We start from the raw sequence: 25,826 nt of genomic DNA on the forward strand, positions 1-25,826 counted from the left end.
TTCTATTCAGTATCTAATAAGAAAAGATACCACTAATTGTGTACATGACATCTGTCACAGATGGTCATCATTAAGACTCATCTCCTCATCGGCCATCTTGTATCAGATCTTTGGTACCCTTCTAACAATAAATTTGTGTCGTTATCTGCTCATCGTGAAGCCATTGCAGTACCTCCGATGGATCACGAAAAGAAAGGTTGTGGTCATCCAGGCGATTATCTGCATTGTTTTAGTGACGTATAACTTTGGGTTACTATACATCTTGACACTCCCAAAGTATTTCAGCCCTCGTGTTATGGTTCTTTTTGTTCTTCCTATAATCGCAGGGTTTGTGGTGTTATTGGTTACAAGCAAACACAAAACGTTTTTAAAACGTCTACAGAACGTTCTTATCAGGTTCCGTACGTCTTCGTCCATATTAAACGTTTAAAAAACGTTTATATAACGTCTAAGTTGGGACCTTACATTCGCTGCGGAGCTAGGTCTTTTGAAGACGTTCAGAAAACGTTTTGTGGACGTTACAAATTAAACGTTCTTGGATATAACGTTTACAGAACGTTTTATTCAGACATATTTTGTTGAACTTATTTTTAATGTCCAAATAAATATTTCTTAAAAAATACTAGCTGGCGAAATTAGGCCACATGCATACGCATGGGGGGGGGGGGGGGGGGTCGAGGTATGTCAAACTGATGCACTCCTGTGGCGTAGCGATGGGGGGAGGCACGTGCCCCCCAATAATTTTGAGGGAAAAAAATAGAAAACATAAGGTGACATTATTTGAAGAAAAGTAGTGACCCCTTCCCCTCACATATAATGTTTGTGCCCCCCCCCCCCCCCCCCCAAAGCCCAGTCAGTCCGACCGCGCTACGTCATTTATATGCTCCATTCAACCACGTGTATACAAAGTGCGTACGTACATGGTGGGGAGAGGGGGGTCAACTGCGGACGCACCGTATATCATCGTACCACTGTAGAGGTCAGTGAATCGTACCCGGCACGGCCGGTGCGGCGCGCTCGCTCCATCCAGAGCTAGCTAGCTAGCAGCATGCCGCGTGTTTTAAACTGAATAACGAATTGACTGCTTGATGACGTGACTTCGAGATTTCAAATAATCTGTTAGACTGCGACACCGAGGTAAGCGTTATTTTAACATTTTGATATCTGTAAGGAATTTAAGCTTTGTTTGATTGATTTTGAAGCATGTAAAATGAAATAAAATATTGATTATTTGCATTAAAACGAAAAGTACGGTAGACTCTATGTCGCATGTGCAGGCCGATGAAACTCTCATTGCATTGACTGGTATGGTAATTGGGTAGGCTAGGCTATGTGCACACATAACTTCAGGAAGCTCCGATGCCGAACGGCGTCGGAGCTTCTTGGAGAAATGGAGTTAGTGCATAGAGTCTACATAGCTGCATTACTATCCTGGCTGTGTATTAAAAGCTGTGCTATTGATACTCAACATTTCAAACACCACTGTACAAAACTCTTTCACTAAAAATCGGTACTTTAGTGACAATTGATGACACCTAAATAGCAGTAATAGAATACAATTTGTTCAACTTACCGATGTTATTTTGTTAGGAAGAACAATTTAGAAATTCAAATTGTTTGTCTACTGTCAAACTTTGCTTACAGCCGCATCGGCATGATAAGTGCATTTGTGTATTATGTGTGTATTGACTATTCCTTTTGAGCAAATGCTGCCTATTAACATGTAGTGCAGTGCTAGAGGTTAATACGCATAATAGCATCGACTCTTTGCTGGAGTGGGTATGTGCGCATGGCTCATTACATTACATGGTAATCGGATGATTAAAACAGTTGAGTTTTTAACTTTGCTGTCTGGAAAAATCATGGAAAGTTCCCATCGGGATTTAAAATGCTATTTCGTGAAGAAAATAAGTCCCTCGACTACCATCTCATTTCTTGACTTATTTACTCTTCCCTCAATATCATTTAAAATCCCACGGGAATGGAACAATCCATGCTTTTCCCTCCACCACCATTTAGCAACTTTATATTATCCCACCCCCTATATCAACAGGTTTGTTTTTTAGGCAATTGAAATAGCTCCCAAACCACCTTTTTTGTATGGATTTTGTTTTTATAGAAATATCGAGACCTAGTCTAGATCTATATCTTGTTCTCAATTTCGTCCCTTCAAAAAAATTATTTTTAGTTCAGATGACACATTATTTAAAGAAATTGATTTCCAATAACGTAGATTAACTTAAAGATTGATTTGTTTTATTTGTACATACAGGCAACTATGTGAAAGCACAAAAAACATCGCCAGGAAGGCAGAGGACACGTCAAACCTGGTACCGGAAGATGATGCTGTGTAGAAGCGAAAGAGACGTCTTCCCCAGAGATTTAGCAAATCTTCAAGTGATTCCTGAAGGGACGCTGGTAAGTATTTGTCTCTTGATGGTTAGTAGTGCTTGGCTCGGCCAGAGACGTATAATTTACATCTTATTTCTTGTTTTCTTCAAAATCCAAGAGATGATGAAAAGCCAAGATAATTTATTTGGTATAGCTAGACCTGCTTTGTGTCCCAGCCATGCAAAATGATGATTAATAGATGTGGCACCATTCCGGCAAAACTGGAAATTAATTTATAATCTAGGCATAAATTTCGGACAAGAAGTGTGCTTTACCCAAAAGTTTTTTCAGTTTATGAGAATTCTTGTCATGTCTTGATATCCCTTTTAACATCTGCAATGTGTCTCTATTTTTCAGATCTTGAATAGGGATCGAACCCAAGAAAACAACATGTACGCGGAGGAACGACTAAGGCTGTGGCAGCGGAGATACCAATGCCGAAACTGAATGCGAAGTCCAAGTCCACATCGCATTTTTCAGTTCCAACCCACAACTCCAGCAAGGGCTCGGGCTACGGAAAGTAAGTTTTTTTCAGATAGCATTTCACAAACAAAAGTTTCTGAGTTTTTTTTTATCAGAACATATACTGTAGAGTGTATTAACTAACAAAACAACATTTGCCATTTGTGCTAAGTTGCTACACTAAAATACTGTTGGATTGGATAAGAGAGACAGATTATCGCGGCGTACAGTACATGTAATTTATTTTATCAACAAGGCATGGGTATAGTTTTCTTACAGAAGAGTCGCTTTTAAATCCTTACAGTATGTATACTTTGTTAGAAGCGCTGCACAGGTGTTGTCTTTGAAGCTGGGTGATATATTCCTGAAGTGACTAAATTGGACAGCTATCAAACATATCTCGGCAAAATATCCTATTCATTTGCTGTCAAACTTTTTAATGACTTGAACTGTTATTATAATGCATTTTATGTGTCTGTTTTTTTCTTCTCAGGCAATTTTCAAGTGCAGGTACTGTGTACGCTGCAGAGGCTGGAGGAAAGGCAGCAGCAGCTGACGCAGTTGGTACAAAAACTGCTTTTGTCCAAACCAGGAGCGGCCGTTGAATTTTGTGGAAGACTGAGGGAGCCGTTTACCAAACCAGTGAACACCAAATTTTCATTCAAGGTAGATTAAGATACCTTCATTCAGGGGCAATGCAAAAATCCTAAAACTCATATTGAAACCAAATTTGACCATTTCAGCTAATAATGGAGAAACTTTATCAGCGACATAACAGTTTTGTTGGTGCATCTTTTTGGATTGAATTGCCAACATCTTGTTGAGAATGCAAGACAAAGTTGTATAGGTCTGTAAATTTACTACTTTTTGTAAGGATGCTGAAACCAATGTGTGTGCTGCCAAACTCTCGACACTGTTTATTTATAACCTTGTCTTCTATATTCATAGACCCTTAAATTTGAGTATTCATATTTGCCTGTTAATAATTCATATCAACTCATTTCTATCAGTTTATTGTAAATAGCTTTTTGTAGATTGTTCATGAGTTTTGTGTTGATTTTATATTTGAAGTAAGATGCAAGGTCCAATGCAAGGCTTCTGGGAAATCTTGACCTGCCCACTAAATCTTTGGTCGATCAAAAGGACAATTTTTTACACGGATTTAAAGGGGAAATCTACCCTAGAAATTTCACTGCTTCAATCAAAGGAGACAAATTTGAACAAAATTAAAAATAAGAAATGGGCAAACTCGGTAAGGAAAACAAATTAAGGAAACTACTCTTTTTTACATTTTCTAGTAAATTACTCTCGGCTATTCAATTTGACAATGCTGATGACATCTTGAGTAGCTCTAAATTCACTTTGTACACAAAATTTCACATTTTCTATCCCCCATAGTCAAAGCATTTTGTGTAAAAAGCTAGTCGTCATTAGTAATCTGAACATACTCTGATTAAAAGCTGTGGAAATGTGCAACTTTAAGGAAAATTTAGAAAATATGAAATTTTGTGTACAAAGTTGATGGATAGCTACTCACAGTTGATGTCATCAGTGTTGCCAATTTGTAGAGCTGAAACGAGTGTAGTTTCCATATTTTTTTTCTCCGTACTTTCACTCGAAATGTGACTTCTTAAAATAGTCACATTTTTATCACTTGTAGAAGTTGATGAGAAAGTAAATACATGTACTCTTTTGAATAGTTATAATTTGCACCGGATGATGAAGCTAATCCTGGGTGGAGGCACATAGCTAAATCGGTTATTCACATGTATTTAATGATAATTTGTGACATTTTGTTAAAAGGTTCTGGTGAATTTATTCACATTGATATAGTACACAAAGAAATTCTATGCACTATGTGGTTTTACCAAAGATCAAGACTTATTATAGAAAGATTTCTTAATCATTTGCTGGGGCATCTTTTTGGCATGAATTGCCAGGTTCTGTAAATAACTCAAATTGATTTTATAAAGTGTGTTACCAAAGTTGCTATATGTGTGCTGCCAAATTCTTGACACTATTCATTTTATCTTGCCTCAGTGAAAAAAATACACGGGGGCTCAGGGCGAATTTGCCCCCGAAATGCCTAAAACAGCCCCCGAAAATCAGAAAAGAGCCCCAGTAAATTTGCATAGAGTTCAATGCAAAACAAATTTTAGAGTGTTATTTTTATGCAGGCAAGCTTGAAAAGTAGCCCCCGAAAAATAAATATTAATTTTCTCCCTGTCTTGCCTTGTATATTTAGACCCGTGAATATATGAGTATTCATATTTGCCAGTTAATGAGGCATATCTTCAACTCATCTATCATTTTCTTATGTTTTATTTGTAGATTGTTCATGTGTTGACACTATTAATTTATATGTTGCCTTGTATATTCATAGAGACATAGACCCGTAAATATATGAGTATTCATATTTGCCAGTTAATGACATATCTTCAACTCATCTATCAGATTATTGTGTATTATTTGTAGATTGTTCATGTGTTATGTATCTATAGTTTTAAAGGGATAGTTTAGTATTGGTCAAACTTAACTTTAAAACCAAAACCTGCACCATCACGGTGCAAAGTAATAATCACAAACGGCCAAGTAAAACCCCTGTTAATATTCAAAATGACCCGTTACTTTCAGTTTATGCATTTAATGTTTGTTAAAATAATAATTAAATATCTATATAAATTGCTTTTTAAAGAACTATTCAGATTTTTTTTCTTCAAAGTAGTCTTTAAGCATTTTTAATATTTTGAATAAAAATATATTTATGGATATTTCAGCCGTTTGTGAACCGACTTTGATCAAATAACAATTTATTCTTAATATCAGAATTGTATGTTCTTTCGGGGGCACTTCGGGAAATACCAATACTCTTTTTCAAATATACATGATGTACTGTATTGCCAAGCCTTTGTACATATTTTGTAAATATGTTTGGTAATAAATTCATAAAATCAATCAAACTCATGTGTGACCTAGCGTTTATTTAAAATTCACTGTATATTGGACGTTCTTAAAAGGTTTTCTGAACGTTCTTAAAACGTTTCCAGGACGTTCTAGACGTTCTTAAAAGGTTTACTGAACGTTTTAAAAACGTTTCCAGGACGTTCTAGACGTTCTTAAAAGGTTTTCTGAACGTTTCCAGGACGTTCTGGACGTTCTTTAAAGGTTTTCTGAACGTTCTCAAAACGTTTCCAGTACATTCTAGACGTTCTTAAAAGGTTCTCTTGGACGTTCTAGACGTTCTTTAAACGTCCTGGAAACGTTCTAGACGTTCCTAAAAGGTTTTCCGGACGTTTTTAAGGTTCTTAAAACGTTCTTAAAACGTCCCAAACGTCGTACAGGTTTTCTGCAGGTCCTTGCACTTAAAGCAAATCTTTAAAAGGTTTTTTATTGGTTCTAAAAACGTTTAGAAAACGTTCAAAAAACGTCCATTTGGAACGTTCCAAAAAACGTTTTCAACCTACCACAAATGGACGTTTTTAGAACGTTTTCACAAAACGTTTAGAAAACCAATTTGGAACCTTTTTAGAACGTTCAGAAAACGTTTAATTGTTAGTTGGGCTGTTTCTTTTCTTGGTTTGTAGTTGATCATTCCAGAGTAGTCCTCGAGACGTTGAAAGATGATCCTCACTCAGACTACTACAATGCTAATTACATACGGGTCAGTCGCATTTCCTATCATCTTCCAAAAGTATACTGAGATTCATGAAATAAATTTTTACTTCCATACCTTCTGTAAACACCATATTTCAGGTTTCCTTTAGTAACTTGTAACTGCCACAAGGAACTTATGGGAATTGCAAACTTAGTTGTGATATGGTTATTTTACAGGATGGAACTGCCACAAGTTTATTCCATTTTAAAAATTCATGAAATTCTCTGGGTTTACTGCACTGTCTTTTAAGTGTAATTGACTTTTCGTTCATCTATTAAAGTTCTTCATGCTGACATATGTACATGTAGTTTGAAAAGATTAAATAGGTAATCTTTATTGATATTTTGGTATTTTGAAAAATTAAGCTCACCATATCATTTGCCTTTGCCAGTACTATGTAATAGGAAAAATTAAGCCCACCATGGTACTACATAATGTTCCTTTTGAGTGAAGAAAGGGTAGAGACACAGAATATTATAAGAAAAGAATAAGAAGCGAATAAAAAGAAACAGAAGGTAACTGTAAAGAGCGAGAGATAGAGAGTGAGAGGGAGGGAGAGAGAGAGAGAGAGAGAGAGAGAGAAGGAGAGAGAGAGAGAGATAAAGAGTGGGAGGGAGAATAGAGAGAGAGAGAGAGAGAGATATAGAGGGAAAGAGAGAGGGAGGGTAGGGAGAGAGAGAGAGAGAGAATTACCAAAGTGAATGAGAAGTGAGAGGTAGGAATATATGAATTGTAGAGACACAAACTAGAGGTTAATTTGGAATTTGATAGTGATAATATCTTCTTATTTTCAACAGGATGACAAGGGGAAGAAGACATTTATTGCTGCCCAAGGTATGTTTAAAGACATCATCTTCAAAATATGAAGACTATCTTTACTGAAGATTGTAATATTTGGGTTCATTCAAAATTAGTAAAATGATATTACAAATCTTTTGTGCCTATTACTATGTACATATATGTTAATCTGAAATAAGATCAATATGTTTTTTTAGAAAGACACAGAAGATTTAATGAGAGAAAGCTTTTCGTTCAGGAATAATATATGCATTCATCACCTACATGTTTAAACATTTTGATTGAAATATTTCCTTAATGATCCTTCATTTCATAATGCTCTTTGTATTTCTGTCTACTCTCAGCCCCCAACACTGCAAGCATCAATGATTTCTGGCGACTCATTTGGCAGGAGAATGTATGTTCGGTTGTCATGGTTACAAACACCATGGAGGGAGGCAAGGTAAGTAATCAATGATTTCATACTTATAGATAAGACCTACATATTATTTGATTATAATGTAATGATGAGACAAATTAAGATAGTTTAGCCAGACGTAGTGGCATGAAAAGACAAACCCAGAACGCAAAATACATAATTGATTGAAATCATATTTGTTAACATATAGAGGTAGAAGCACATTGTTAGGATACTAGCTGGTAAATACGTGTACTGTCTTGATAAGGCTTAATGTTTACCTAAACTTTCATCACATATAAAAAAATAAAAAAAACTTTAATTCACAAACAACAAGTATTTTGCCTTTTGCATTCCGGACGCGTCTTTGTATGCTAGATCGAAAAAAATGAGATCTCACTAAAACAGGCCAGATAAAAACCCGATTTAAATCGGTTTCCCGATTTTTTTATTTTTCCCGATTTTTTCCCGATTTTTTTTTCTTCCCGATTTATTAAAAAAAAAAATTAAAAAAAAAAAAAAAAAAAGATTTTTTTTTTTTTTTTTTTTTTTTTTTTTTTTTTTTTTTACCAATTTTTTTTCTTCTTCCATATTTCATCCTGATTTTCCCGATTTTTCTCTTATTTTCTCTACTCTTCCCAATTTTGCCCTATTTTTGTCCAAATTTTTTTTACTTGAAAGGCGGGAATGTTGATACATGCCATTTTTTCCCCGCGAATCCTCTTCTTTTTTTTTTTACTCAAGGGGTCGTGGTTGAGGGGAAAACAAAAAACCTATTTTTTTTTTAGTGCTCACTATCACCCCTGCTAAAAAACAACACTGTACACTATGATTTATAAATGTCAACTCAACATTTCTCTGCTCTGTACGACAGGATCGCTGCACAGTTTACTGGCCGAAGGAGATGGGTAAGAGCAAGACGTTTGGTGGGATTGAGGTCAAGCTGAGAACCATTGAAGAGTTCTCAGATCATGTGCACAGGGTTCTGGATGTTAAGCAGGTAAGAATTATGTTCTGGGGGGTGTTTCATAAAGCTGTTCGTAAAGTTACGCATGACCTTACTAACGACTTGAATATGAAGTGCCAGATAGGATGCCCAATTTTTTTCCTAATGTTTTCACAAAGTGTGACTATATTTCCTAAACCTTAATTAAATTATGGCAAAAAATATACTTTGCATTAAAAATGTTTGTTATCATAAGAATGTTAATCTACATCTGCACAGTTCAACTTTAGTTGATGCAGTTAAAAAAGGATTGAGCATCCCATTTGGCTTTTCATATATAAGTCATCCGTAAAGTCATGTGTAACTTTACGAACAGCTTTATGAAACACCCCCAGGCTCTAAACAGTGCAAGATAGGTGATAATAGCACTTTGGTCCCACCTGCTTTAAAAGATGATGTTCCTTTTCATAACAAATATTGTGTACCTTAATTAATCGTGATAATCTGAATGAAAGAATAAATGAAACTTCCACTTTACGTTGACTGTTTCTTCATCCAACTTAGTCCAATCAGAGAATAAGTAGAGCGTCAGTATGTAGATGCCCAATCAAAGGCACTGATTATACAGAAAATAACCAATTAAATTCAGAGATTCCAGTAGTTAAAACAAAAATCAATTCCTATGAACAATTTTTATCAAACTGTGCTCTTGATTATGTTCTTTTCTCAGGTGAGTGGAGGTGAAACGAGGTCCGTCCATCAGTTCCACTACCAGTCCTGGCCTGATATGGGTGTTCCACAGTACCCTACCACACTCATCAGCTATACACAGACTGTCAAACATGTCCATGAACGGATCACTGCTAACACCAAGGGCTCCACACCCATGCTTGTTCACTGCAGGTGAGTTAGATCATGATTAAGAATGTGACCAGAAAATAGTTTTTTGAAACCTCAAAATAATGTGCTAATTAATGAGAACAAAAATATGCAGTGTAAAAGACAGTAATATTGGTGAATCAAATGCTGTAATTTGACATATCTGAATCACAGTTTTGGTAATATTAATCCCAATCGGGTCATTAGAGATACTAACCAGCTCCTTGTTACAATGACTTGGTTCTATCTGGATCCTTCATAAATATGATTTCCACAATAAATTAGTTTTTCTTGACACATCATTTAATCTTCAATTATTATTTTCTAAATAGTGCTGGTGTTGGGAGGACAGGAACGTTCATCTCACTCTACTGCATGCTAGCACAGGTCATAGAAGAGAGCAGGGTCGACATCTTTGGTTTCATTCAGAAGATGAGAAAAGACAGACCTAATATGGTCCAAACTGCTGTAAGTATCTATCATTTATTCTGCTCAGCTTTATATGATGGCCTGTACCATGATGGCCTGTATTACAAATAGATTTGACTTGATTACTTCCTACAGGATACTTCCTACAGGATACAGGATACAAGGCAACAGATGTAAGAACTTCATGAGTGTAAGATTGCCAACTGTTTCATGATGAAGATCTTGCCCACAGCCCAGTGTTGTTACATTTACAAGTTTAAACCCTTACAGCATTATAACGATACTACTACTACTACTACTACTACTACTACTACTACTACTACTACTACTACTACTAATACTACTACTGCTACTACTACTACTACTACTACTACTACTACTACTACTACTAATACTACTACTGCTACTACTACTACTACTTTTACTTCAACTGCTACTACTACAATGTATTACTACTACTATTATGATAGTAGTTTGTGCTTTTATTTCTATGATGTGATTCATATATCTGTTCTTTATGTATTTTCCACTATCAGGACCAGTATATTCTCATCCATACTGCCCTAGTTGAGGCCTACATGAGTGGTAACACTGATGTTCCTGTCAGCAGTTTTGAAGCCAAGCTTTCCTCACTCCAAGAGAGGAATCCACTTACCCAGAAACTCAACATTGAACAGGAATTTGAGGTAAAACTGATGAGCAATAGTCCAATCAGCATTGTAATCTGTTCCTTTCTTGTAGAGATACTCTTGAACATTTTGAAGTTGTATTTTTTTTTTTTTTTTTTTTTTTTGGGGGGGGGGGGATCTTTGCAGAGGTGTGTCTTAAATAACATCCTCTTTCGCATTACGATACAATTTAAGTGAAATTTTGCAATCAAATGCTTTGCAAATTTGAGGCTTCCAATAATTTAGGCTTTAACCTGTTGAGTACCGGTACTGAATTCTTTCATTCCCATAGGCTTTATACAGGGCCACCTGGTTCCCATTTGAAATGGGTTAATATCTTTTCTTACTATGTTTTGTTTTGAATCCATGATTTCTATTATAAATAGAATGTTTGCATGACTTGGTTAACACAACTTTAAACCAGCATTAAATGGCATTTTCCCCCGAATTGGGGTTCATTGCATCTTTCCTTCACCCCTATGTGGTTAATTGGCTGCTGTGTATCACCTCTGGGTTAACTCATTATCTTGAAAGTTTTTTTGTCTTTTTTCTACACTCCCACTGTCTATGTGATTGTTTTGATGCATGTGTTGTGTTTATGTAGTAGTGTTGCCTTTGTTTGTTGGTAGATCTTGAACCAGCTCACCCCTCCCGTCGGTCCACAAGCTTTCAAGGCTGCTGGTCTACCTGCCAACATTGACAAGAACAGATTCCCGAACGTTCTACCCAGTGAGTCTTCCTTCTTTACAGCATGCCACTTTAATCTCTTATTTGTTTTGAAGACCATATATCGACTCTTCCAAGCAAGAAAATGTCAGATAATGATAAACATTATTTATCACAGGCAGTTTAATAGTAGGCTTGAATGTATCAATAACAATAATATTCCACTTTTATATAGCGCTTAGTACATCTACAATGTCTCTAAGCGCTTTACAGATATACTATTACCCCGGTTATCGGATTCAATACCTGCCCGCACAATCTCAATGAAATTTATTTAAAATTTTATTAAAACATGACTACTTTTTTGTTTGTTTAAGGTCAGCATCTGTGTGAAGTGAATAACAGAGTTATGATTTATGTATTTTTTGCAGTTACCAGGCTCTTCTATTCTGAGCAGTATCATTTTTAAAATGTTATTACTATCAGTTGCCATGATTTGGCAACATTCTTTCCTTACTAATTGTACATGATTAAAGAGCATACAGCTGATATGTGGAGTACAGAACATTGTTTTTCGAAACTGTCATAAGTTCACTGACATCCCATCAAAAAGTTTGTTAAATGTTCGATGGGATGTCGGCAAACTTGTACTTATGACGGTTTCATGAAGCAATGCATTGGATACCAGCCTTGCACAGCAAAATTATTTCCTTTTACGTTTGCCTCAGCATATATTTATGACAAATTAAATGGTACCATATCTTTTTTTCAGTGGAGAAGAACAGACCATGCCTAGTGACAAAGGGAGAAGCAGGAAGCACAGACTATATCAATGCCTCTTTTCTCAATGTAAGTATGAGGTTAAAGGTATAGACCAGTTCTGGTCATGCGATTGCATTGTGAAAGAAACGTTATGGAATCGAAAAGGTTGATCATCTAGCATTTAAGAATTGGTGTGTACTGCAAGGTTCTTGAATCATCAAAATGATAAGAAATTTGGCCCAGTCTTGGTAAAGTTACAAGCACTGTACACAGAAAGATGTATATGGAACTATACACAAACATATGAGGTGTAAAAATGTGGTCCTCATATTTAGAATACAGAGAGATGTATATATGGAACTACCCGATATTTATCCAGTCCGGATAGATATAATAATTTACCAAATATATCAATTAGTAGGCGGTTTTCAAAACATATTCTTTCACATGATTGGTAATAAGAGCTTCCATTTTATTTTTTGAGAGGGGGGCGTTTTCAAAACTGGTTTATACCTTTAAAATCTTTCAAATTAATCCTCTTGACTTACACAATTTCTCTTGCACCCTGGGTCAATAATTTATACTTCAATGTTTGAGTGCTTTAATGTTTTTGAGTAATTCTCCATGAAGAAGGTCCTGAACTACATGTACCACCAAACCCCTATGACAACTACTCCTAGAGAAATTTTCCCACACACAAGGGCTTAGAGGCTCTTGAGTTGTTTTGGATGGAGATGGAGGTGATATTTATCCGAAGGGGTTGCTGTTAATTGGCCTGGTAGTGTCCTTTTCCTGACACATTCATGTATATCGACAGTTTGGGTTATTTCCATGGTTATTTGTTGGATTTATAGAGTGAAAATATTTTCATGGCAATAAAATTTCAAATGGAGGCACCTAAGTTCGATTATGAAAGAAGAGTGTATCCCTGTCTTTGGTCAAAATACATCCTTAAAAACAAAACTTTGGGGCTGGGTATGCAGTATATGGTATGGAAAGATGTGATTGGAGTGTTGAAATGCAATCTTCAAGATAATTTATTTCAAATATAAATATATTAATAATAAGTAATTATTATTATTATTAATTATTATTAGTAATAAATGAACAGATGATGTCATTTATTCTTTGAGAAAAATATTCAAAATATACATTCATAAACATCTCTAAAAGCTATGTTTTGGGCGACACCAGTTCCTTTAAACATTGAATACATTTAAAATTATTCCCCCAAAAATATGTATAGTTTGTACTGATTGAATAATAATGATGTATCTTTTTCAGACATTCATTAAGAAGGATGTGTTCCTAGCAACCCAGATGCCCCTCCCTCATACCACCGGTGATATCTGGAGAATGGTGTATGACTGGAGAAGTCCTGTCATTGTCATGCTAAATGAACTTGATCTTCAAGACAAGGTCAGTGGAGTACACACAAAGTTTACCAAAAAAGAACAACATTACAGATTTTTATCGATTAAATAATCCAGTTCATAAATGGTATCTGCGCATGGGCAGATAAAGGTCATTCGTTCCCAAATTTTAAAACCCATCGAGATGCATGCTGGTATTGTGCTCATGAAAGTCATGTAATCAGTATTCATTTATGCACCGACAGTACATATATCTGATACACAGGTGGAAGTATTCTTCTCAAGAGGCAAACATGAAGCACCTCCATCACTTTGGCAGTAATTATTCTAAAATGCACAAGTGGGACGTATCCACCGTGTAAAAGATCTGTGGATATTTTGAGGTCATGCATTCCAAAGCTATTTACAAATTGGCTTATGATAAAAAGAAATTACGCTAGAATTTTACATGTATACTATAAAAACATATGCAGTTATATACATGTACAAGTATATGGTATGATGTATGTACAGGTCTAATGATTATTGAAGAGAGATATTTGAAGATATTTGACATTTGATGATGATATTTTAGCAGTTTACATGATGGATAAAAGGCAAAACTAGATAACAAGATACTTCCAGAGGAGATAATCAGCATTGAAATATCAAGAATGTTTTACACGGTGATCACTGCATTGCCTTATTCTCTAGGCTTACTGTAGGAATTATCCAATCACATAGTAGGCAATATGGTCAGAATGACTGATTTGACTTAATCCCTGTCTGAATAGAGAAACTTTCACTGTCTTCCCATTCTGTATGGAATTCACATCAAATTTTGCTGATGCTGTCAACTTTTCTAATTAAAGATCAACATATTGTTCCATGTTTTGGTAAATTGCAGCTTCAGTTAGATATTCCATAATTTGAATAAAATAATACAGAATAACCGAACAAGCATTGAACAAGTACTAGGATATAGATAGAAAGGATCGATGCAAATAAAAATGCAGGGCTGATAGGGTTAAAAGAGTCCCAGCTACCTATGCAAGGTTTATTGCTCAAAATATGAATTTACATGTATGGAAAGGGCTATGCTATATAATTTGAATGTTATAAGATTATTTGGTTGTAATTGGAATAATAAATTTCATGTTAAGTAAACTAACACATAACTCATACCAAAGCTTTAAGTGCTTTATGTTTATCACATTGAAATCCTTCTCCTCCAACTCATATGCTAGTCCTGTGCCCAGTACTGGCCCAATAAAGACTCGGTCCAGTTTGGTCCCCTCAAGGTGTCCATCATCTCGGCTGAAACCATCCGCAGTGACTACGTCATGAGGAAGTTTGAGATCAAGGGACCTAAGAAGGGAGTAAGTTTTCATTATGTCTTTACCCACTGACTATCTAGCTTTAATGAGATATCTTTGCTAGGGGATTATTAAATGTTCCCTTGGAAAACTTTGTTTGATAAATCTTCCATGTTTTTAAAATCGTTGCGCAAATAAATCCATGACATGAATTGAAATTAATTTTATTCAAACAGCTGAAAATACTGCCTCTACACTCACAAGTTTCTCCATGCAGCTGTCTAATCATCATGACATTATTCGTGGTCCGGTCAATAATAATAATAATATACCGTACCTATATAGCGCATATCACAATATGTTTGTATGCGCTGTGAGAAAGAGTAAGAAGGAAAGGTCGATAGAGAAACATAAGAAGATTGAGATACGCTCAACATACTTCCTCTTGTTAACATTGGTAAGTATTTCCTGTTAGTAGACGAACCAGTTGTAGACCAAATGGTAATAAACCATCTCAAGCTTGGGTCTCTGGGAAATGCGATGTATCACAACAATCACACTGTATTAATAATAATAATAATAATAATACATTTATAGAGCACAGAAACTATCCAACATTAAGTATATATTCTACTGCGCTACAAAAACTCCTGATATGCTTAGACTTACAGTTAATTGAAAAGATGTGTTTTAAGTTTTGATTTAAAGATAATCACAAGGATATTGACAAGGATAAACCTGTTGTTTATTTCTAACAGACTCTGACAGTGAAGCAGTTTCAGTTGATGGGTTGGGATGGTAACCAGAAGAGACCCGCCTCCTTAGCTCCCATCCTCCATCTGGTTGATGCTGTTAGTGAGTGTGTAAGGACATCACAAGTATCAGGTCCAATCGTGTTACACTGCATGTGAGTATAGTCTTCTAATCTATGCATATATGTTCAAGTTCAGGGGCCTGTTTGATAAAACTCGTTATCCATGAGCCACTCTAAATTCAATGACAAATTTGCTCTCAGTCAATCAAATGCCAAAATTCTAATGGCTTATAAAAGTCATTGTAACTTGTTATTGATAACGAGCTTCATGAAATAGGGCCCATGTTTAATTCACAGCTGTTAAAATAAAAATAGTTCCGTAAAATCCTAATTTACTTGTTGAGTAGATGTGGTAAGTGTGTAATTTCGAATAAATTTATTACATAAAGAAAGAATGTGAAATCATGTGACTACTGAAGGAACTTCTAATGAGATTGAGTGATGGATAAAATCTAGAAATCAGGGGAAATAGCGCTGGCTCAAGATCAAATTTGATAATGATATGTTTGTCAGATAGACTTTCATTACCTGGTTGTTTACAGGTCAAAAAGTTTGTATGATGCATTTTTTAATTAGAGTATATAATAGTAGTGATAATGATCAGATTGATGAAGCAAACACGGAAATACCTTTATTTATTTCATCTCTACTTACTTTTAAATCATCATCATCATCATTTATTAAAGTCAGCAGTTTCCCTCTCACAAGGGGTTACAGACTTTTCCGCCATGATGGCACTCCCGCCTTCCATTTCTTCTTGTATCAAGCATCCTCTTCAATTAGACCAACCTTACTGCTTTCTTTCCTCACCATATCTGAAATCTAAGGCCTCGTTGCATGAAACTTACCATCGATGGTCATTTTTCCATCATTGGTAACTACCATGGAAACCTTGATTTTGATTGGCTGTTGAGCCTTGGTACCATAATAGTTACCTTTGATGGCATAGTTACCATCAATGATAAGTTTTATGCAACATGGCCCTGGTCTTCCAAAGATGGTCAAAAATGTCCACCTATAATGTTAAAGCATGGGTTCTTTGTTTGATCGTCACAGCAATGAGATTGGTAGGAGTGGTTTTTAAAAAGTTTCCACCTACAACCTAAGACCATGAAATTCTTTGTTTCACGATTGCAGAAATGGAATTGGTAGGAGTGGTGTGTTTGCAGCGATCTATTCAGCAGCTGAGAAGATGATAACTGACAGCTCTGTCGACATCTTCCAATCTGTGAAGAGGTTACGAGCAAACCGTCCCAGCATGATTGAGTCAGTGGTAAGTCTGGGCTTGTAATACTTTAAAAATAAAGCGGAGTACTCATCGTGAGATGATGTGACAGAAATTCTCTTGAAATAGTTGTTCTGTCGTCATCTTCCAAACGGTGAACAGTCCTAGCATGATTGAATTAGGGTAATTATTTAGAAATGGTGGTTGTAAGCTGTTGTTTGAACAGAGAAGGTAGAGATATTGTTAGTCAAGTAAATCATGTGTTAATTATCAATTTCTGTCTTAGAAGTAAATCAGGGCTTATATTAAAACAGTTGTGATTAATTAAAATATGTCACAACTTATGATCACTCACAACTCTAGTATACTAAAGGGGCTTGAGCTTGTAAGTTTGTGATTGATCTGGGAATTTGATCTATCCCAGTCAATTACAACTCCTTATAAGACAGTGACCTGTTCTTCAAAATCTATACTGTAAAACCTTAATGAATAAGTGGTTTTCATGTTGATGTCGTGTTTATGTGTAACACAAGTAATACACTCTGCATCAGTTATGTGCATTCAACTTTTTGACCAAAAATTTTGCTACACAATTTCTTACTTATTTATATTTCTTCACCTTTTTCCCCCTTCTCTTTTACAGGATCAATACAGCATCTGTTATGAAGGCATGGCAGAGTACATGAAGAAGTTTGATGAGTATGCGAACCTAGACATGTGAAGAGATTGATTATGCTTACAGTATGTCGTTTCTACCGGGGGGCGTTTCACAAAACTTGTCATCAGTGACAATAGACAGTGTTTGTTATAAACTACTGAAATCCTTGCTTCCGATTGGTTATTAGCAGATTTGTCACTGATTTTTGTAATTTGTCAGTGAAAAAAAGGCTTTGTGAAACTGGTCCCAGGAGTCCAAATCTGTAACCTGTAATGTAGACCTTCTCACATTATTTGTAAGGTGGTTAGTGCTTGAGTGATGTCTATAACTTTACTGGCAATATTTACAATACCATTTTGCTGCATGTACATGAGATGCTCGTGAAAGAATAGTTTACCATATTTTAGCCCACGTACAAGTTATTTTTTTACTGGATTCTAATCTGACCATTGCCATTCTTGATGTATTCATGATGTGATACTATGACTTGCCTGGCAATTCACTACATGCTTTTGATTATACAAACAGTAAAAGCACTACCGGTAATTGCACTAATTAGTGGATAATGGTGTTTCTAAAAAAGCGTGTACCTAAATATATACATGTAGTATTGTAGACCCAGCAAAAAGTGACTGTGTATTAAAATCCATGAATAATGTGGAATTTAGCAACGCTTGACAGGATTTTTGAACACGTTGAAATATGAAGTAAAATATGACTTACAAACAACCAAATGTTCAATAAAGATAAGCCTTCACTTTTTACTATTTCTGTCTGTTTATACATGTTCATGTATGTGGTATCTTATGTTATTTATAATTACATGAAATAAAGAATCTGTGGTTATCATGAAATATATATGTACTTTAAAGAAAAGAATTTTTTTTTTTTTTTTTTACTGTACTGGTAATTCAAATGCATGTCTAGCTCATTCTCAAATGTTTTAATGTAATAACACTCGTTTATATGACATGAATAGTACCGCTATCAAAAAGTAACTATGCAAACAAGTCTTTTATATATTCTTCCCATTCAAATTCACTCTTTCAAAGTACATTAATAATTATAAAAAAATTATGGGGAAAATGCCTTTGCCAATTTACCTAAAAAGAGGCCTAAACCTACAAAGGACTTCAAAATAGAACCCTTTTTTATGACTTATATACATTTTACAATTTGATTTATACAAATCTTCTTCTTCTATCGACTCCCCCTCCTTCACTCTTGAAGAGTCTTGGAGATGCTTCTTTAGACTTATCCAGTATATATTCGATTTTCTCCTTTGCTTAAAGAATATTTATCTTGTGTTTATTACTTATATGTTCAAATATAGTTAATATTACTTTTTTCATTTATCATTGTATTTTACCTCATAAGTGTTTTCCCCTATTATTGTAAAGAGACTACAGGAGCTTATTTAATTCATATTTTAGGTTTTCAAAATACTTCTCATAGAATTTGAACATGCATCGCAAACTTACAATAGTTGACTATTTTGTTAGCAACCCAAATCAAAGTGCATGAAAAAAAAGAGATAATTTGTTGTTCCATTTAAGAAATAAAAGTAGGTAAGTATTTAGAATCTTGTTTTAAACATAACATTTTGATTCTTTTTATTTAACATCTAACATTGTTACCACAATTTTCACAAAGATTCTAGTAATGATTATTAAAACATTTTCTTTCTATTTCTGGGACAAAATCACATTCATGTTGATTTGTAAACCCATTTTATTTTAAAATTGTAATATAGATTGTTAACCTGCCATAAGCTTGAACAAGCTTAATCAATGAAGTACATCTTCATCGAAATGAAATATCACTTTTATACATGTGTTGTATCCTATGGTACCGTACTTAATAATATATTTACATGTACATCATACTATGTAATAATGACCCTTAGGGGAAATGTTTTGTTAGATATGTTTGTTTTTATGTCTTTCCAGAATTTCTTATTCTCTTTTACAATTCTGCTTTCATTCCTATAGTTTTATATTTTAATAATTTTATGTTTAATTCGTTATCAAATATTGATATTTGAATGCAGTGGGGACATTGATGCAGTAACAATATATTATGATATTTTATGAAAGTATATGTAGTTCTAAGTATATTATGCAGATTGACGATTTATTGAACATATCTTATATCAGTACTGGTGCTGAGATGATTACACATATATGGTTAACCCTAAGAAAAAATTCTGTTAATGATCACATACATGCATATGATTTTAGTTTGATTTTATGGATGAAGTAGAAATAGCTTTAATTTGTCTTTCATAGTAAAAAGTGTGAAAGCTGTAAATAATATTTTTTACATAATATGAGATTTATTAAATTAATTGTTTTATATGAAAATGCACGCTATGCATGTATCAAGATACCAATTAGAATCATCTTTTTTCCCATTTGAAGAACAGATTATTTTTACAGGGCTCGACCACTATATGAGATCATAATTGCCATTTCTTTCATCCAGTGAACATGTAAAATGGAATAGCGCAATATGCAATTTGCGGTATAGAAATATCTTATTATTATTATTATTATTATTATTATGAGAAATTCCTATGAATAATTACATTCCCGATTGCTGCTATTAAAATGATTTGTGAATAAATAGATTTTTTTTATAGAGTTAATTTTATTGTGTGACCGTTGTGTTTCATATGAATCTTGCATTCGTTTTGATATAAAACTAGCTTTCATTAAAATATGACTCCTAAAACTCAAGGTATTTGGCCATTTGGTGTCCCATAGTATTAGCAATAGACCTGTTTACTATTTCTCTTGGCAACTTCTAGTAAAAAGCTTGCCAGATGCGTGCTTGACATAGCAACATCTAATGAATGCAAAGTGGTTTCCGTCCATATAGAGATCCAATTATTCATAGCAGGTGATTGAAATAGCTGGTAACTAGGGATTAGGGAGAGAAACATGCATACATTTAAATGCCTCAGTAAACGGGTCTATTATCATGGAACAATGAACATGATCAACATACAAATGAAATTTTCCTTGATATTTGGTTTGATGAAAAGTTTAAAGTAGGGCTATCGGCTTTATACTAAAGCTGGTGTATCCTAATCTTTGATAATACGTATAGTACTAAATATCTTGGACTGGCCAATCTAAAGAGATCAAGCAGAGGAAATAGACTGAGAGGGGAGCGAGAAGAAGAGTGGGAGAGAGGGGAAGAGAGGGAAAAGGTAGGTGAAAGGATAGGAGAGAAAAAGAGGAGGGAGAGGAGAGTAGAGAAGGAGGAGGGGAGAGAAAGTGTGTGTGCGTGAGAGAAAGGGAGAGAAGGCGGGGAATGGAATAACACAAGGAATAGAGTAACTACATGTAATCAAAAGGGAAATACAAAATTGAATTCACATTGCTAAAGAGAGTGCGTGTGTGTGTGCGCGCGCGTGTGTGTTTGTGGGAGGTTGTTTATGAGGACAGACCATAGAGCCCACGACTAAAGACTACTCCCATTTCCCTACTCTTCCACACAATACTACCATTGTTGATAATTAATGACGGCACCTGTAATACCGAGTCGAAGATGTACAAATGGGTACTTAAAGGTAATACAAAGTTTTGGGACATTTTGAAAATTGGGTGGATAGTGATTCTTTACAATTTTGATATACTTGGATGCCCCTGTGGATGTATTATAAGCACAAGAAATTTTAGCCCCTAAAACCCTTCTGCTTTCAAGAAAAATTTAATATAAAATTTACCGGTGCTCCCGGTAAATTTTGATAAATTTCAAATAGCGCCGACGGCCGTACAATAGTAGCTGCGACCATGAAAATCTCAGAATATTTAGTTGAGATATATAATTTCCAAACGGGAAGAGTCAATTATTTACAATTTCACAACTTAGACTCGATTTCAACCGCAACAACGATCACTGAATATTGTAGGGTCGCATATGCTTCCAATATGTTCATTTGAACCAAATTCATGCATACCAAAACTTTGTATTACCTTTGAATTAACTCAAATTAACGTCTTTTTTTCTTCTTCAATGTTACTATCGATTCATAAGTGGCAATTTGAGTAAAGGTTATATGGTGTAAAGCGTTCCTACTTATTCGTGTCCACAAAACCACTAGAGTAATTTAATTTTGGGGCGTATATTCTTTTGTTTTGTGCTTGCCCAGCCATGCAGTTGTCGCGATTTTGTGTCCAACTCGAACCGGGTTGGTCAAACTCTTCATCAATGACACTGGGCCCCATTGCATAAAACTTACCCAAAATGGTGACTTCCATGGAAACCTTGATTTGATTTGCTGTTGAGTGATGTTGACATGGTAGTTGCTATTGATGGCAAAGTTACCATGAATGGTGCTCTGGGCAAAAGTACATATTTGTACTAGTACATGTACATATTAATCTTTTAAATGTGCGTTTGTTTCTCCCCCTTTTGTTTTAAGCTGGACTATTATTGAGTCGTTCATGAGTTTATACATTCTGAATCGTTAACCAAATCAAAACAATTACCTTTGTACCCAAGAATACGTGATACATGACTAATTTCAATGTGTGCACAAGCCGCAGGGAAATTGCTTAATTGCTTTCAAGATTAAAACTCTTGAGAGAGTTCATAATTACCACTTTATTCTAGGGCAGAGGCGTAGCATAAATGTAGACAATTAAGTGGGCTCTGGGAGATGAAATATGAGAGAACGGCAAAGCGACCGAGGAATGGGGTGGGTTATGTAGCTGGGATGCCATGTACCATCCTCTTCCCATATTTCCGTCCCTCTTGTCCCTTATTTTCACTCTCTCTTCCTCTCCCATCGATTAATTGAGGGGGAAATGTCCCCCACGCCCCCGTATCTATTCCGCTACTCCAGAATACATAGTATATATATTCAAGTAAGCACTTAATTCAAAACAATTCTTGTTTAAATGTTACCCGCTATTGTTAAATGGTGCCATGTAAAGTGTTCATACTATTTTAGTCAACGCAACATTTTTTTTAAAGTTAAAGATGAAAAGTTGTAATTAAGCGAAAGCTTTATAATAATCTATAAAAAGGTCTTGCAAACATTCATCCTCTTTAATAATATGATACTCTTAAATCAGATGTCCTATCTATGGCATTATCATCTTAGCATTAACAAGATATAAGCCCACTTAAGAGCGGATGTTACATTACAATGAGTGGGGCCCTAATGGACCCGATAATTATTAGTCATTATCGAGACTGATGAGGCTAATACGCGCGGACTATTAACTGATGAAAATTATCTAATTATTGTCAAGAAGGGTTGTCATAACTGTAGGCCCTATTTACAGTTCACTAGTGAGATTATTGTTTTTCAAAGTGTTGACTGATCATTCAGTCATTAGTTTTTGGATAACACTGCTTTCAGAGTCATAGAGATATATAGAATGTCGGTTTGTTTGAAACATTTAGCACAAATCCTAAATAACTAGAACGAAATAGTCAATCTGCAAATTTACTGTGATATCTGGATTATATTCCTTGGATAACTGTTGAGTTCATTGCTTGTCTGATTGAAATTAGGGGACATCTATTGTATGTTTGCTAAACACCATCAAAGAAACATCCTTGTTAGATGACAGAAGATACTTCTGTGCCATACAGTAGTTGTCGAGTGCAGATTAATTTCCCGTTTAAAGAAAACTAATAATTTCAGGGAAGGCGTAGCGACGAAGATACATGTACAATGGAGGGCAATTCTTCCGCTGGATTCGATCCCGACCAGGTTCCACTTTTTAATTTGGATATCATTATTTATACCACCTGGATTTTTATGGTCTTTTCCTTGATTCTCAATTCATGTATAATATTGTTAATGAGAAACAGCGACGCGTTCAATGAAATTGACTCCATTCTGTATCAGGTTTTGGCAGTAGAGGACATGGTTTTCTTCATTACTGGCCTTTCTATTCAGTATCTAATAAGAAAAGATACCACTAATTGTGTACATGACACCTGTCACAGATGGTCATCATTAAGACTCATCTCCTCATCGGCCATCTTGTATCAGATCTTTGGTACCCTTCTAACAATAATTTTGTGTCGTTATCTGCTCATCGTGAAGCCATTGCAGTACCTCCGATGGATCACGAAAAGAAAGGTTGTGGTCATCCAGGCAATTATCTGCATTGTTTCAGTGACGTATAACTTTGGGTTACTATACATCTTGACACTCCCAAAGTATTTCAGCCCTCGTGTTATGGTTCTTTTTGTTCTTCCTATAATCGCAGGGTTTGTGGTGTTATTGGCTACAAGCATTCATATTATGCTGATATCTTTCAAACAATCGAAAAGAATTAATGCTATCCACAACCAAGTGGCCAGAATCGATCCTTTAGGGAAAATCCGTCAAGGAAAGCGCCCTCTCGACAGTTTCAAAGGCCTTCGGACAACACTGTTGATCACTTTTACTTACTGTATCTCATGGATTCCCTACATCTTAAGTATCTTAGAATCTGGGGGATACTTACAGCAGCCGTCTCAGATTCGGTTGCTTTCGGGTTTTACGACATTGCTTAATTCAGCTTGGAATGCTTTGTTGTATTACGCCACTAACCGCCAGTTCCGACTCGAAGCGATAAAATTATGTGGGCGAATCAAAAGAAGATTGTTCGAAAATTGCAAGTAACTATCATAATAGACTGAAAAATATTCATTTAATAACAGAAAACTCTTAATTTAAACAAATTGTCAACTCATGTCATTATCTCCTTGTCCGTCACGAACATCGCTGCAGTGATAAGGGTCATTGTCTTTAGAATTCTGTTTTGTTCATTCTCTTAAATAAAGACATTGCATTAATATCAATGCCCTCTTATCGAAGTATCCTATACGAGCTGCTCATTATAAGCACAACAGCACAAATAAATATTTAGAAAATAATTAAAAACAAAACAAAGCAAAAGACGACACATTTTTCTGCTGTTATGGTGCTAGTCCTCTCCTTGAAAGTTCATGCTTCTCTACACAAGCCAATTTGATTTTTAAATGTAGCTTATATTGCTTTTATTATTATCATTATTAGTATTATTATCATTGTTGTTAATGTTATCATCATTATCATCATCATTATCATCATTATTATTATCGTTATTATTATTATTATTATTATAACAATTATTATTATTATTATTATTAATTTGTTTTGTTTATCATCGTCATCATTAGTATTAGTATCATTATTGTTATCATTGTAATTGTTATTATTTTCATTATCATTATAAGGATTGATACCCTGAAAAAACCCTCTGATTCACTTGTTACTCCGGTTTGACGATCTAGTAGGCGCCCAGTGCACCCCTCTTCGAAGACTGGATCCACTCTATGCCACTGCTTCACCTCCCTAATGATGCGAAGCTAGACTGGCGGTATTCTCGATGATTAAGTGCGCATAGAATCAAACTGGTTCTGTATAATTACAGAGTAGAGATCCATCACATTGTATGTTCCATTGACTCGGATCAATAATGCAGGATTCAATTTAATTACTTACCCGTTGTGCTTCTTGCTATGACGAGAGTATGATTACTTTACAGGCTCCACTGGGTAACTAAATGAAAACACTTACAAGATTAAAAGCAATTTTCTAATTTTCGTATAACAAAAATAAATAGCTCTTACCTGAGATCTACATGTACATGAGACTTGTTGCCAAAGACTGATGTTGACGGATTGCGTTATTCTGGACACCTAATACCCCAATCACACCAATGAGTAATACACGAGACCAAAAACAGACCGAACACAAAAGTTAGGGCCTATGTTGTAAGAATTGCGAGACTGATGATATGATTCAGAAATATATTGTATAAACGAAATTGTATGTCATTTTCTCATGTCCTCTCAGTACTTTTTTTTAAATGTATGTTTTCTTTACTATTAACACTCATTATATGTTTATATTGTATTGTTTGTATTGTATGACATATTTTCTAATATGTACAATGATTAAACACTTATACATACACATCACAATTTATACTTCAATCGCACCAACGAGCCCAACACGAGACCGTCAGAGCCCGAACAATTAAACAATTATCCCCCCCCCCCAAACAAAAGACTAAAACATGGTCGAGTTGGAGTTGATTTGGCGGTACTACAATGATGTATTGCCTCTGATGGGGTTGTTGACTCTATTTAATAAACTTGGCTGTCTTCATACACGCATAAATCTAATCAATGATCAGGTTAAATCATAACCATGTTCCTCGTGGTGGTGATCTGATGTAGAGTTCTCCCATCGAAATATTTTATATAACAGTGTACAGGACATTTATTGACACCAATTCGCCGTAAGTTGGGTGATAGCCGAGGACGTCGAATTGTAAAGACCGCGGAACGGGTTTAGAATTAGTTTGTGGAATCCCATATAAACACATCCATGGTTTTTGCATCCA

The 25,826-nt window shown here is 35.2% G+C and overlaps 1 protein-coding gene and 1 long non-coding RNA gene across 2 annotated transcripts; both read left to right on the plus strand.

Moving 5' to 3' along the window:
* Positions 1–1,054: 1,054 nt before the first annotated feature.
* Positions 1,055–4,079, plus strand: LOC754039. Its single transcript, XR_143743.3, has 4 exons — positions 1,055–1,137; positions 2,273–2,418; positions 2,749–2,911; positions 3,347–4,079. It is a non-coding gene; the product is annotated as an uncharacterized LOC754039 (long non-coding RNA).
* A 13-nt stretch (positions 4,080–4,092) lies between these two features.
* LOC115925679 (receptor-type tyrosine-protein phosphatase alpha-like) lies at positions 4,093–20,043 on the plus strand. Its single transcript, XM_030989768.1, has 15 exons — positions 4,093–4,105; positions 6,438–6,514; positions 7,306–7,342; positions 7,651–7,748; positions 8,578–8,703; positions 9,380–9,552; positions 9,861–9,996; positions 10,494–10,643; positions 11,255–11,354; positions 12,064–12,140; positions 13,338–13,472; positions 14,653–14,784; positions 15,480–15,628; positions 16,673–16,808; positions 17,404–20,043. The coding sequence occupies exons 1-15, from the start codon at positions 4,093–4,095 to the stop codon at positions 17,479–17,481; spliced, it is 1,617 nt and encodes a 538-aa protein (XP_030845628.1). The 3' UTR covers positions 17,482–20,043.
* The last annotated feature ends 5,783 nt before the right edge of the window (positions 20,044–25,826 follow it).

The sequence above is a fragment of the Strongylocentrotus purpuratus genome, unplaced genomic scaffold (assembly GCF_000002235.5).
Source record: "Strongylocentrotus purpuratus isolate Spur 01 unplaced genomic scaffold, Spur_5.0 spur5_contig_843, whole genome shotgun sequence".
In the NCBI taxonomy this organism is placed as follows: domain Eukaryota; kingdom Metazoa; phylum Echinodermata; class Echinoidea; order Camarodonta; family Strongylocentrotidae; genus Strongylocentrotus; species Strongylocentrotus purpuratus.